General features: G+C 38.8%; 1 protein-coding gene across 1 annotated transcript in view; it reads left to right on the plus strand.

Annotated features, from left to right (window-relative positions):
- Nucleotides 1-14,344, plus strand: part of ATP8B4 (ATPase phospholipid transporting 8B4 (putative)) — a 370,299-nt gene that overhangs the window by 95,510 nt on the left and 260,445 nt on the right. The window contains exons 6-7 of the mRNA XM_049897713.1: nt 9,667-9,765; nt 14,178-14,239. Coding sequence (XP_049753670.1) covers nt 9,667-9,765; nt 14,178-14,239 — 161 coding nt within the window. The remainder of the gene's footprint in view (nt 1-9,666; nt 9,766-14,177; nt 14,240-14,344) is intronic.

Genomic DNA, 14,344 nt, shown 5'->3' on the forward strand with positions numbered 1-14,344 from the left:
CATAGATCACATGTCTAAACCTGGAGCAAAGATGGATCAGACCACCAAAATTACATGAACAGAAAGTAGAGGAGGGGTGGTTTTCTAGGGAAAATATGAGTATAGTAGATAAGAACTGGATGCTGAATAGACAGAAAAACAGTGAATGTATATCTCACTATAACTGAAGACTCCTAGAATCTGATATTTCTTCCCCCTTGTCCCATAAAATTGCTTTTAGCTTCTTAATGTAGCCCTTTACACCATTCCAGAATTCTGAGCTCATTCTTCTAATAGATTTCTTATTTATGGTCAAGGGCTCTTGTTCATACATGTTTATGCCTGGAAGGGACCTTTGGGATGCTTTCATCCAACTTTCTTTATTGATGAATAAATTAGACTCAGAGAGAGATTAGGTGATGCGTAACGGTTTCATCATAAGCTAATGATGTAACCAGGACTAGAATTCAACTCTTCTTCCAACTAGCTGTATTTTTGCTGCTACCTCAGTGGCTTATGAGTTGATTTTTTTTTTTAATGTTATGTGAAAGCTGTTATATAAAATTGATTTAATTGAGAGCTGTTTTCATGGGGCCTGATCTCTGTACACTGACCATCTCTACCTCACACAGATTTATTCCTGAACCCCCTTTGAAAAACACCTGTTTAAGAGAGTTATGCCAGTTGTCACTATGTCTCTCTTGGATGTGTGGCTTTGGAGGTATAGGTGCAAGGGAGTAGGTTTAGAAGTCAATCAGACTAATGTTCAAATCTTAGCAGTGTGTGTTCTGGGCCCAGCGTGTAACCTCTCGCTTACTTCATTTATAAAACGGGAAAATGATACCCAGGGCCACAGCATTTCCTGACTCTGGGACACCACTCACAGTGTGTTGTATGTTGCGCACTGGGGCTGCTATTTCCATGGAATAAAAACCCTGTGGGTTTGTACAAAACAATTCTGGTACAAAATCTCACTCAAGGAACTTTTCTGAGAATCAAATTATATAACATAAGGAAAGTACCTAGCACAATATTTGGCATGAGTTAGATTTTAAGAAGTTGGTAAAATTGTTAGAAATTCAGATGACAAACTGAGAAAGGCAAGCGATGGTTAACATCATCATCCATGAAAGAGTTTAAGAAACTTATTTCTCAATTTGCTATAAAAATTTTATTTTTTGTTAGGTAGTCTGAAAACTGGTTCAATGATGTTTCTATTCTGCATGGCTTTATTTTTTTTTTTTAGTAGAGTGAGTGTATTCCTTTCATCTTCCTCTTTTTCTTTATTAATTATGCTTTAAGTGAAAGTTTACAGTTCCAGTTAGTTTCTCATAAAAGATTAATACACACATTGTTGTATTAATTGCTCTCCCTATAATGCCAAATCACATTCCTCCTTTCCACCTGGGATTTCCCTTGTCCATTCAACTAGCTCCTGTCCCTATTTGCCTTCTCATCTCACCTTGGGACAGGAGCTGCCCGTTTAGTCTCATGTATTTTGTTTTTTATCTACTTGAGCTAAGAAGCACTCTCTTCCCGAGTATCATTATATGTCTTATAGTTCAGTCTTAACTTTTTCTCAAGAGTTGGCTTCAAGAATGGTTTCAGTTCTGGGCTAATAGAGAGTCCAGGGGCCGTGACCTCTGGGGTCCCTCCAGTATCAGTAAGATCATTAAGACTGGTCTTTTTACTAGAATTTGAGGCCTGCATTCCACTTTTCTCCTGCTGCATCAGGGATTCTCTGTTGTGTTCCCTGTCAGGGCAGGCATTGATGGTAGCCGAGCACCATCTAGTTCTTCCGGTCTCAGGCTGATGAAGCGTCTGGTTTATGTGGCCTTTTCTGTCTCTTGGGATCATATTTTCCTTGTGTCTCTGTTGTTCTTCAGTCTCCTTTGCTCCAGGTAAGTTGAAACAAGTTGATGCATCTTGATGGCCACTTGCTAGCTTTTAAGACCCCAGATGCCACTCACCAAAGTGGGATGCAGAATGCTTTCTTAATATATTTTCTTATGCCGGTTAACCTAGATGTCCCCTGAAACCATGGCCCCAGACCCCTGCCCCTGCTACTCTGTCCCCGGAAGTGTCTGGTTGTATTCTGGAAACTTCTTAGCTTTTGGTTTAGTCCAGTTGTGCTGACTTCCCCTGTATTGTGTATTGTCCTTCCCTTCACCTAAAATAATTCTTGTCTACTATCTAGTTAGTGAATTCCCCTCTTCCTCCCTCCCCACTTTCGTAACCATCAAAAGATGTTTTCTTCTCTATTTAAAACTTTTCTTGAGTTCTTATAATAGTGGTCTCATACAATATTTGTCCTTTTGTGACTGACTAATTTCACTCAGCATAATGCCTTCCAGATTCATCCATGTTATAAGATGTTTTGCAGATTCATTGTTGTTCCTTATCATTGCATAGTATTTCATTGTGTGAATATACCATAATGTGTTTATACATTTGTCTGTTGATGGGCACCAGGATTGTTTCCATCTTTTTGCTATTGTAAACAACGCTGCAATGAACATGGGTGTGCATATATCTGTTTGTGTGAGGACTCTTATTTCTCTAGGATATATTCCAAGGAGTAGGATTGCTGGATTGTATGGTACTTCTATTTCCAGCTTTTTAAAGGAAGCACCAAGTCGAATTCCAAAGTGGTTGTACCATTTTACATTTCCCAACAGCAGTGTATTAGTGTTCCAGTCTCTCCACAACCTCTCCGACATTTATTATTTTGTGTTTTTTGGATTAATGCTAGCCTTGTTAGGGTGAATGGAAACCCTGGTGGTGTAATGGTTAAGAGCTACAGCTGCTAACCAAAAGGTCCACAGTTCAAATCCACCAGGTGCTCCCTGGAAACCCTATGGGACAGTTCTACTCTGTCCTATAGGGTCGCTGTGAGTCGGAATCGGTATCAACAGGTTTGATTTTTTTTTGGTTTTGTTGGGGGAGATGGTATCTCATTATAGTTTTGATTTGCATTTTTCTAATGGCTAATGATCGTGAGCATTTCCCCAGGTATCTGGTAGCCACCTGAAGCTCTTCTTTGGTGAAGTGACTGTTCATATCCTTTGCCCATTTTTTAATTGGGTTATTTGTCTTTTTGTTCTTGAAGTTTTGCAGTACCTTGCGGATTTTAGAGATTTGATGCTTATTGAATTTGTCGTAGCCAAATTTTTTTTTTTCCCAGTCTGTAGGTTGTCTTTTTTACTCTTTTGGAAAACTCCAGATGAGCATAAGTGTTTGAATTTAGGAGCTCCCAGTTATCTAGTTCCTCTTCTGGCATTGGTTGGTAGTAATGGTTTGTATTCTGTTTGTGTCATGTATTATGGCTCCTAGTGCTGGCCCTATTTTTTTTTCCATGATATTTATCATTTTAGGTTTTATATTTAGGTCTTTGATCCATTTTGAGTTAGTTTTTGTGCATGGTGTGAGGTATGGATCTTGCTTCATTGTTCTGAGATGGATATCCAGTTATGCCAGCACTATTTTTTAAGGAGGCTATTTTTCCCCCGTTTAATGGAATTTGGGCCTTCGTCAAATATCAGCTGCTCATAGGTGGATGAATTTACGTCTGGATTCTCTATTCTGTTCCATTGGTCTATGTATCCATTGTTGTACCAGTACCAAGCTGTTTTGCCTAGTGAGGCTGTATTAAAAAAAAAACCCATTGCCATTGAGTCAATTCCAACTCACAGGGACCCTACAGGACAGAGTAGAACTGTCCCATAGGGTTTCCAAGGAGCACCTGGTGGATTTGAACTGCTGACCTTTTGGTTAGCAGCCATAGCTCTTAGCCACTGTGCCACCAGGGTTTCCTCTGTGGCTGTAAAATAGGTTCTATAATCAGGTAGTGTGAGGCCTCCCACTTTGCTCTTCTTCAGTAGTGCTTTACCTATCTGGGGCCTCTTCCTTTTCCAGGAAACCCTGGTTGCATAGTGGTTGAGTACTATGGCTGCTAACCAAGAGGTCGGCAGTTCGAATCCACCAGGCATTCCTTGGAGATTCTATGGGCAGTTCTACCCTGTACTATAGGGTCGCTATGAGTCAGAATCGACTTGATGGCAGTGAGTTTGGTTTGGTTTTGGTCTTCCTTTTGCATATGAAGTTGGCGATTTGTTTCTCCATCTCATTAAAAAATGCCATTGGAATTTGGATCAGGATTGCATTGTGTCTGTAGATCGCTTTGGGTAGAACTGACATTTTCAAGGTGTTGAGTCTTCCTATGCATGATCAAGGTATGTTCTTCCACTTATGTAGGTCTCTTTTTTTTCTTGCAGTAGTGTCTTGTAGTTTTCTTTGTGTAGATCTTTTACATCTCTGGTTAGATTAATTCCTAAGTATTTTATCTCTTGGGGGCTATTGTAAATGGTATTGATTTGGTGGTCTCCTCTTCGACGTTCTCTTTGTTGGTACAGAGGAATCCAACTGATTTTTATATGTCTATCTTGTATCCTGATACTTTGTTGAATTCTTCTATTAGTTCCAGTAGTTTTCTTGTGGATTCTTTGGGGTTTTCTGTGTATAAGATCATTTTATCTGCAAACAGAGGTACCTTTACTTCTTCCTTACCAATTTGGTTGCCCTTTATTTGTTCTTCTACCATAATTGCTCTGGCTAGGCCCTCCAGCGCTATGTTGAATAAGAGTGGTAATAAAGGGCATCTTTGCCTGGTTCCCATTCTCAAGAGGAATGCTTTCAGGCTCTCTCCATTTAGGATGATGTTGGCTGTTGGCTTTGTATAAAAGCCTTTTGTTATGTTGAGGAATTTCCTTTCTATTCCTATTTTGCGGAGAGTTTTTATCATGAATGGGTGTTGGACTTTGTCAAATGCCTTTTCTGCATCAATTGATAAGATCATGTGGTTCTTGTCTTTTGTTTATGTGATGGATTACAGTGATTGCTTTTCTAAGGTCAAACCATCCCTGCATGCCTATTATGAATCCCACTTTATGATGAGTTATTTTTTTGATATTTTGTTGAATTCTATTGGCTAGAATTTTGTTCAGGACTTTTGCTTCTATGTTCATTAGGGATATAGGCCTGTAATTTTCCTTTTTTGTGTGTCTTTACCTGGTTTTGGTATCAGAGATATCCTGGCTTCATAGAATGAGTTTGGGAGTATTCCATCCTTTTCTGTGCTCTGAAATACCTTTAGTAGTAGTGGTGTTAACTCTTCTCTGAAAATTTGGTAGAATTCTCCAATAAAGCCATCACAGACAGGGTTTTTTTTTGTTGGGAGTTTTTTGATTACTTTTCAATCTCTTCTTTTGTTATAGGTTTATTTAGTTGTTCTACCTCTGTTTGTGTTAGTTTAGGTAGGTAGTGTGTTTCTTTTGTTATAGGTTTATTTAGTTGTTAACTATGTTTGTGTTAACTTAGGTAGATTGTGTGTTTCTAGAAATTTGTCCATTTCCTCTAGGTTTTCAAATTTTTTAGAGTACAGTTTGTTGTAGTTTTCTCTTATGATTCCGTGAATTTCAGTTGGGTTTGTTGTGATATTGCCCATCTAATTTTTTATTTGGGTTATTTGCTTCCTCTGCTGTTTTTCTTTTGTCTGTTTGGCTAACGGTTTATTAATTTTGTTGATGTTTTCAAAGAACCAGCTTTTGGTCTTGTTAATTCTTTCACTTGTTTTTCTATTTCATGTAATTCTGCTCTAATTTTTATTATTTGCTTTCTTCTGGTGCCTGAGGGCTTCTTTCGTTGCTTTCTTTCTCTTTGTTCGAGGTGTAGGGTTAATATTTTGATTTTGGCCCTTTCTTCTTTTTGGATGTGTGCATTTATTGCTATAAATTGATCTCTAAGTACTGCTTTCACTGTGTCCCAAAGGCTCTGGTCAGATATGTTTTCATTCTCATTTGATTCTGTGAATTTCTTTATTCTGTCCTAAATTTCTTCTGTAACCCAGTAGTTTTTGAGCGGCGTGTTGTTCAGCTTCCATGTGTTTGATTTTTGTCTTGTTTTTTCTGTTATTGATTTCTGCTTTTATGGCTTTATGGTCACAAAAGATGCTTTGTAATATTTCAATGCTTTGGGTACTGTTAAGGCTTGCTTTATCACCTAATGTGTGGTCTGTTCTGGAGAATGTTCCATGTACATTGGAGAAACAGTATGCTTGGCTGTTATGGAGTGGAGTGTTCTGTAAATGCCTGTGAGATCAAGTTGGTTAATTGTGGCATTTAGATCTTCCATGTCTTTTTTGAGCTTTCTGGTTGTTGTGTATTTCACCAAAAGTGGTGTGTTGAAGTCTCCTACTGATATTGTGGTGCCATCTCTCTTTTCAACAGTGTTAGAATTTTTTAAATGTATTTTCAAGCCCTGTCATTGGGTGTGTAAATATTTATTATGGCTATGTCCTCTTGGTGTATTGACCCTTTAATCATTATATAGCGTCCTTACTTATCCTTTGTGGTGGAGTTTACTTTAAAGTCTATTTTGTCAAAAATTAATATTGCCACTACTGCTCTTTTTTGATTGTTGTTTGCTTGGTATATTTTTTTCCCCATCCTTTGAGTTTTAGTTTGTTTGTGTCTTTAAGTCTAAGGCGTGTCTCTTGTAGGCAGCATAAAGATGGATCGTGTTTCTTTTGTCCATTCTGCCACTCTTGTCTCTTTATTGGTGCATTTAGTCTATTTACATTCAGAGTAATTGTTGATATGTATGATTTTAGTGCTGTCATTGTGATGTCTTTTTTGTGTGTTGTTGACAGTTTCTTTTTCCCACTTAATTTTCTGTGCTGAGTCATTTTTCTTCATGTATTTTCATTGTTGTTGATTTTGTATTTGCTGAGTCTTTATGTTTTTCTTGTTTTTTTTATTTTGATGTGTAGGATTGTTGGTTTGCTTTGTGGCTACGTTAATATTTACTCCTGTTTTTCTAAATTTAAACCAAAGCGTTATCTGTCTATATCACCTTGACTTCCTCTCCATATGAAAGATCTATGACTAGACTATTTAGTCCCTCTTTTTTGTTTTAATGTTGTTGTCTTTTACATAGTGATATCTCTTTTTCCCTATTTTCAGTTTTTTAATTTATTTTTGTAACTTCACTATCTGGATTTATATCCAGTTGCTCTTTCCCGTGTTCTAGTCTTGGGTTTTTATATGATGCTGTTGATTTTCTAATCAGAGGACTCCCTTTAATATTTCTTGTAATTTTGGTTTTGTTTTTGAAAATTCCCCAAACTTTTCTTTATCTGGAAATGTCCTGATTTTGCCATCACATTTGAGAGGCAGTTTTTCTGGATATGTAAGTCTCGGCTGGCAATTTTTTTCCTTCAAGGCTTTATATATGTCATCCCATTGCCTTCTTGCCTACATTGATTCTGTTGAGTAGTCCCAGCTTAGTCTTATCGACTCTACTTTGTAGATGACTTTTCATTTATGCCTTGCTGCTCTTAAAATTCTCTGTCTTTATCTTTGGTTTTGGCAAGTTTGATTATAGTATGTCTTGGTGACTTTCTTTTGGGATCTACTTCTTGTAGGGTTTGATGAGCTTCTTGGATAGATATCTTCTTATCTTTTACGATATCAGGGAAGTTTTCTGCCAACAAATCTTTAGCAGTTCTCTCTGTATTTTCTGTTATCCACCCCCCATTCTGGTATTCCAATCACTCGTTGGTTATTCCTTTTGATTTAGTCCCACATAATTCTTTTTTTTTTTTAATTCTTAGGGTTTCTTCATTTTTTTATATTCTTTTATCTGATTTTTCCTGAAATAAGTTAGTATCAAGTGTTTTATCTTCAATCTCACTAATTCTGGCTTTTATTTCCTCAGTTCTGCTCCTAAGACTTTCTACTGAATAGTCTAATTCTGAAATTTTATTGTTAATGTTCTGGACTTCTGTTTGATGTCTGTCTATGGATTCTTGTAGCCTGTTAAATTTACCACTGTGCTCTTGTATAGTCTTCTTAATTTCCTCTATTGTTTCGTATGTTCCTTGGCTTGTTCAGTGTTTTGCCTGATCTCCTTCCTGATCTCTTGAAGAGTTCTGTATATAAATCTTTTGTATTTTACCTCCAGTAATTCCAAGAAATTCTCTTTTTCCAGAAGATTTCTTGATTCTTTGTTTTGGTACCTTGCTGAAGCCATCATGATCTGCCTGTTTATGTGATTTGATATGAACTGTTGTCTCTGAGCCATCACTAAGTTATTATATTTTATGTTTGTTTACTGTGCCCTAGCTTCTTGTTTTGATATGCCCAAAGAGGCTGCTTATGTGAGCTAGTTTGATTACTGGTGCCTTTGAAGCTCTACTGTCCTGTCACCAAGTGGTTAGTTCTGTTACTAGGTATTTGAACCCAGAAGTCCATTTACTTTTCTTGTATGGATTCAGCTCAGGTGTCCAGGTAGTCTGTCAAAAGTGTGTAGTGTAGGCTCTCACCTACAGTCCTGGACAGTCAGGGGTGACTGGAATAGGCACAGGTATCTGACCACAGTAGGAGGTCATGCCCTGAGCAAGACAGGGGGCTGAAAGCTGACCCTGAGTGTCAGGGAGGAAAGCATGTCCCACTTCTCTGGAGTGCATAGGTGGGTGGGTTTTGCAGCCAGACTATAGGCACGCATGCTATTGGCTGTAAGGACAAGGAGGCACCACTTATTTTTGGACCCCTGTTGCAGGTGGCTAGGTGGTGTGGCTGGAGCCACCAGTCCTCAGGCCCCTGTTGTGGGTAGGTGAGGACCCTGCTTGAGGGACAGAGCAGTGTCAAATGTCATGAACCAGACACTCCACCATATAGCTGATACAGTGAAGTTAAGCTTCAGGTATATACCCTTTTGTACTGTGCTTAATGAGGGCCTAAGCTGTTGAAATGGGCCCACATGGGCCTATGCAGGGGTAAAAGGCATTCAGAGTCCATGGACCCCTTATGCCTTTGCCTAGGGAAAGGAGATGTTCTTGCCCTGAGTTCCCGACTTAGGGGAGCTGGGAGGTTATTTTTTTCTGTTTGTTAATTTGTTCCATCTCGAAGGCTGGGAGAATGGCTCAGGGGATATGACAGGTCCTACTTCTGGCTCAGGGAAAGTGGCAATTGCTGATGCTGGCCCAGACCTAGTGCAGAGCAGGAAGGGGGCAGGTAAATGGGAGAGAGGTTCTTGACATGCAAGGTGTTTTTTTTTTTAATCCTTGTGGTAAATTAGATGCATGTACTTATCTTTTCCCAGTTGAGCACCGCTTTTCACTGTTTCTGGAGGCTTGAGTAGATTCTCCACTACTCGTTCTCTCCTGATGTGGAAAACGTGTCCCAAACGCCAGTGCTTGCCTCACCGTGCACACCAGCCAATCTGACCTGCAGGATGCCAGTTCCCACTGGGTCAGGCCTGGCAACTCCTCGCTGCTTCTGAACCATCTCTGCCTTCTTCTACCAGACACTCTGATTCCTCAACTCTGCCTTTGATGTTTAGGGTTCCTAGATTGTCATATATAATTGATTCACTCATTTTTTGGGGTCTTTGTTGTAAGAGGGACCACCAGAAGCATCCGACTACTCTGCCATCTTGGCCGCATCTCCCATTCTGCATGTCTTGTAGGTGAATGCAAACACTTGCATTATTGAAAGTCATTCTATATTTGTACACGTGACTAAATATAACCCCATTAATTTCTGTTAAGTCTTATAAAATTAAATGACAGAATATGGAAAATATATCATAAGTTTAAAAGCCCTAAACTATTTAAAATGCTTGTTTCAGCTGATTCCAGAAATCTCCTCCTTGACCTGGTTTACCACCATTGTGCCTTTGGTCCTGGTAATAACCATGACAGCTGTCAAAGATGCCACAGATGACTATGTAAGTATTTGCTCTTGTGCATTGCTGAAGTCTCAATTTCAATCGTGGCTTCTTAGTGAGAGAAAATGGAGTTTTTGAATGAAGCTGTTCTGGTCAATACCATAAAACTCTTTTACTATTTGTTTGATGATTAATCCAGGTGTCACAGAACCAGAGTATGTCTAGGCTAAAAACAAGAGGTCTTTAATAACTAGCCTCACTCCTTCATTTTACAGATAAGGAAATTAAAACCTGTACAGAGCTGATGATCATTTAACCAATTAGTGATAAGACCAGAATTAGAACAAGAATGTGTCTTCACCTAGTGTTATGGTTTGAATTGTGTCCCCCAAAAATGTATGTCAACTTGGTTAGGCCATGATACCCAGTATTGTGTGACTGTCCACCATTTTGTGATCTGATGTGATTTTTCCATTTTATTGTAAATCCTACCTCTATAATGTTAATGAGGCAGGATTACAGGCAGTTAAGTTAATGAGACAGGACTCAATCTTCAAGATTTGGTTGTGTTTTAAGCCAATCTCTTTTGAGATATAAAAAAGAGATGTGAGCAGAGAGACAAAGGGACCTTATAACACCAAGAAAATAGTACCAGGAAAAGAGTGTGTCCTTTGGACCTGGGATCTCTGTGCTGAGAAGCTCCTAGTTCAAGGGAAGATTGATGACAAGGACCTTCCTCCAGAGCTGATGGAGAGAAAACTCCCCTGGAGCTGGCACACCTATTCGGACTTCTAGCCTCCTAGACTGTGAGAAAATAAACTTCTGTTTGTTGAAGCCATTCACTTGTGGTATTTCTGTTGTGGCAGCACTAGATAACTAGGACATACGGTGAATTATTGTTTATGCTATATATGTCTTTATCTAAATTTTGAGAGTTGGTATTGAACCAAACCTGTTGCCTTTGAGTCCATTCTGTCTCATAGGGACACTATATGACAGGGTAGAACTGCCCCATAGGGTTTCCAAGGAGCAGCTGGTGGATTCGAACTGCTGACCTTTTGGTTAGCAGCCTTAATTCTTAACTGCTGCACCACCAGGGTTCCTGGTAGCTATTAGGCACTCTCATGTCCTCTACTCCTTATACCAGGTGTTACAAAATCAAATCCCTTTAAATCTCAGACACTAATGTAAATAAATGAAATATAAGAGAATAGAGAGTTTGAAGCCTTCATACCCCAAAGGAGGGCATTCAGATTAAAAATATGGTCTTAGGAAAACCAAACATTTGGAATCCAGACTAGTTATATTCTCATCCTCTGTGATTGTATGTGCCCTAGACTCAGTAACTATCTATATGACAATGACTTGCAGGTTTATATTTCCAGGCCAGGCATCTTCTCTGAGCTTCATACTCCATATTTCCTGTTGTCTATTTTTAACTCTTCTGCATCTTTCATTTAAAGTAGGTTTCTTATAGACAGCATATAGTTGCATCATGAGGCTGGATTTTTAACAAACACAAGATCTTATCCACACTGATGTATAATGCCACTTTAAAGTTGGATATTCCTGGAATCTACCCATTCCTGTGAGGTTGCCATTATTCGAAGTATTTTGGGAGCTCCTTTTATAGAATTATCTTTATGGTCAGTTTACAAGATACAGAAGAAAGCCAGTCTCAACTTCATGTTCACCCACCTTTTGAAACAAGCTATTTCTCGGTTTCATAACAAACCTTATTCTAAACCAGATACCTGTTTTCTAAGAGTAGCTTTATATATTTCTAAACATAAGATACCCTTCATGCCCTTTAAAAAGGGTTCCATTCTCAAAGGATGAAGGATATTGTGAAGAATGGGCTATGGTCTCCAAAGATAATTCTAGGAGAGGAAATTTCAACAACGATTTGAGCAGTGGCATATCTGAAGTCAATCTGTGACTTCTCCATGTCGTCTGATCTTTCAGAAAGACAGTACTCATTTACATGCATTAGTTCATTCATTTTGGCTTTGAAGGTCTTATTTATTATAGTCATACTTCATCAAGGATAAAATGGTAGAAATAATATGAGATTTGGAGAAAGGCACCTTATCCCACCATATACTAGCAGTGTGGCATGAGGCAAGCCACTTAATTTCTCTGAACCTTTCTTTGTCTGTTCAATAATATCAGTATTATCATTAGGACAACATGGGATGATGTGTAAAGCACCTGGCACAGAGCCTGGCTCACAGTGGCATAATAAATGCTAGTCCTCTGCTCCTTTCCTGTCCTGGAGCAGTTCCCGTCTAAGACTTCACATCTATTTCTAGGGTAGAAATTGACAAGGAGAGACAGCCTGGATCTGAGACTAGCATTTCTCGTCCTTCCATACTCTATGCTCTAACACCAAGACCTCTGGGCAAAGCCTATGCGTAAATATGAGTGGCTTTGCCTCAAGGCCCAGTTTGTGAGCTGCTTAGGTTTTAGGGGATGAGCTTGTTGGTCCTTTTCTGTAATGTCCTGCAGGTCAATTTCAAGGATTATCTTTAGGTTAGGTACAGATGTAAGTAAATGCATAAGCCTCCTTTTGTCTCTGCTGCTCCTAGTTAATGCCTGGTTATGCTTGTATTTTGGTCATAATAAGTGCCCCTTCAATATACCAGCCATCTTTATCAGGGAGAGCCCTCGTGAGAAACATGTCACTCAGAAATGGGGGAAGATTGTAGAGAGTTTAATAATGAAGGCACCATTTACAAAGAGTGTGGGCAAGAAATCATGGTGAAGCTTCTGGAATAGACAGATGAGTGGCAATACTGCTTCTGGGCCTGAAGGAGAAAGGGAGAAAGCAGTTACCAGACCTGGAGCTCTAGTTGAGGGCTGCTCACACTAGCAGGGGCTTATCTAGAGAGGAAGTAGCTGTTGCTAACCCAGCTTGAAGGAAGCCAGGTAATGAACACCCTACTTCACTCTCTTCTGGCCTTCTGAGTTTTTGCCAGTGTCACCTATTGGCCAAGCCCAACCAGAAGCCAGAGGACAAAGACCACACAGATCAGCTTCTCAGGGCACAAAATGAAGAAGGATGGGGTATGGATATGAAGGAACAGAGAATATCTAGCATCCCCACCAAATCAGGCACTCAGATAAAATAATGTTTCCATTCCTCTTTTTCTATTTCGTGGAGAGAAGATTGAATGTTAATGAGAGAGCTGATTTAATTTACTCCTCAACCAATATTATAAACTATTTTCATGTTAACAAACGCTAAAAATCCTTGTTTTCTTATTTTTTTTCCTGGTAATATCCATTAACTTAGACCTGGCATTCTGTGTGATTGTATGTACCAGGCAAGTTGCTGTGGTTGTGTGCTATTGAGTCAATTCTGACTCATAGCAACCTTTTAGGACAGAGTAGAACTGCCCCCATAGGGTTTCCTAGGTGTAATCTTTATGGAAGCAGATTACCAGATCTTTCTCTCACAGAGGAGCTGGTGGGTTTGAACTGCTAACCTTTCAGTTAGCACCAAGCACTTAACCATTGCACCACTAAAGCTCGTTTGTACCAGGCATAGGATAATAGAAAGATTGAAAGGTGTAGAAAATGGGAAGAGCCGGTTCAAACACTTCATGCATATGATATTGATACATTTTTAAATTAAAGAAAAGGAAGTCATGGTCCTGATGATTACAACCTGTGCAATCAAAGCTTCAAGTCTCCTGATACCAGCTCCTGTTCATCTGTGTGTTTAAATTAGTTAGCTGAAATAACCCTTTACTTCTACTATTACTGATTCTGACAGCTCATGTACAAAAGCTTATTTGAATGGCTGCTAATTTATGAGTCTAGTAGAAGGCCCATACTACTTGGATTCTTTGAAGCAATATAAGATGTTTACATTACTGAAAGTATACAATAAGCAATAAGATCACTTAGGCATAAAAATACAAACCCACACCAAATGTGCTTCAGCATTGTATTTGATTTTTTGTTTTAAATACTCAGTATTTCATTAAATCAGTGTTAACAATTAGAACTTTCGGGGAATAAAAATACATGTTGTTACAAGTAATTTCTTGACTTCAAAGAAACTCATAAAACAGAATGAATGATGTTCCGATAAAATATTGAGTACACATGTGAGAGAAATGGATGCCCCATCCCTGTTGAAGACATCAAAACTGATGTATGGTTCTCTCTGCAACCATGCGGCAGAGCCAGGAGCATGTTACCTTCTTAGAAGAAACTAAAAATGTGTGGGAATTGGAAGAACATGTGGCTAGACTTGTTCCATTGGCAACACTCAGAATGGGGCTTAATGAGAATGGTCAGGTTCAGAACATACAGAGCTGGGTTCAAGGTGAGTATAAGCTGTGCTCATCTTGGACTGATGGCAATATTGTCCAAAGGAATGAACTCAAAGTATTTCCTGTGTCCTTATTCATGCTGACAAAAAATGATTTGAATGTTTTCTCACGATCACTTTGATTTTTCAGTTTCGTCACAAGAGTGATAATCAAGTAAATAATCGGCAGTCTGAAGTGCTCATCAACAGCAAGTAAGAAATACATTCTTTTAGTTATTTTTAAGATTTCTGGAACCAAAAAGTAGGTCTTTACATTTGATGGCTTTCTCTTGTAAATAAATATATATTTATTTTCCT

This window comes from Elephas maximus, chromosome 10 (genome assembly GCF_024166365.1).
Source record: "Elephas maximus indicus isolate mEleMax1 chromosome 10, mEleMax1 primary haplotype, whole genome shotgun sequence".
In the NCBI taxonomy this organism is placed as follows: Eukaryota; Metazoa; Chordata; class Mammalia; order Proboscidea; family Elephantidae; genus Elephas; species Elephas maximus.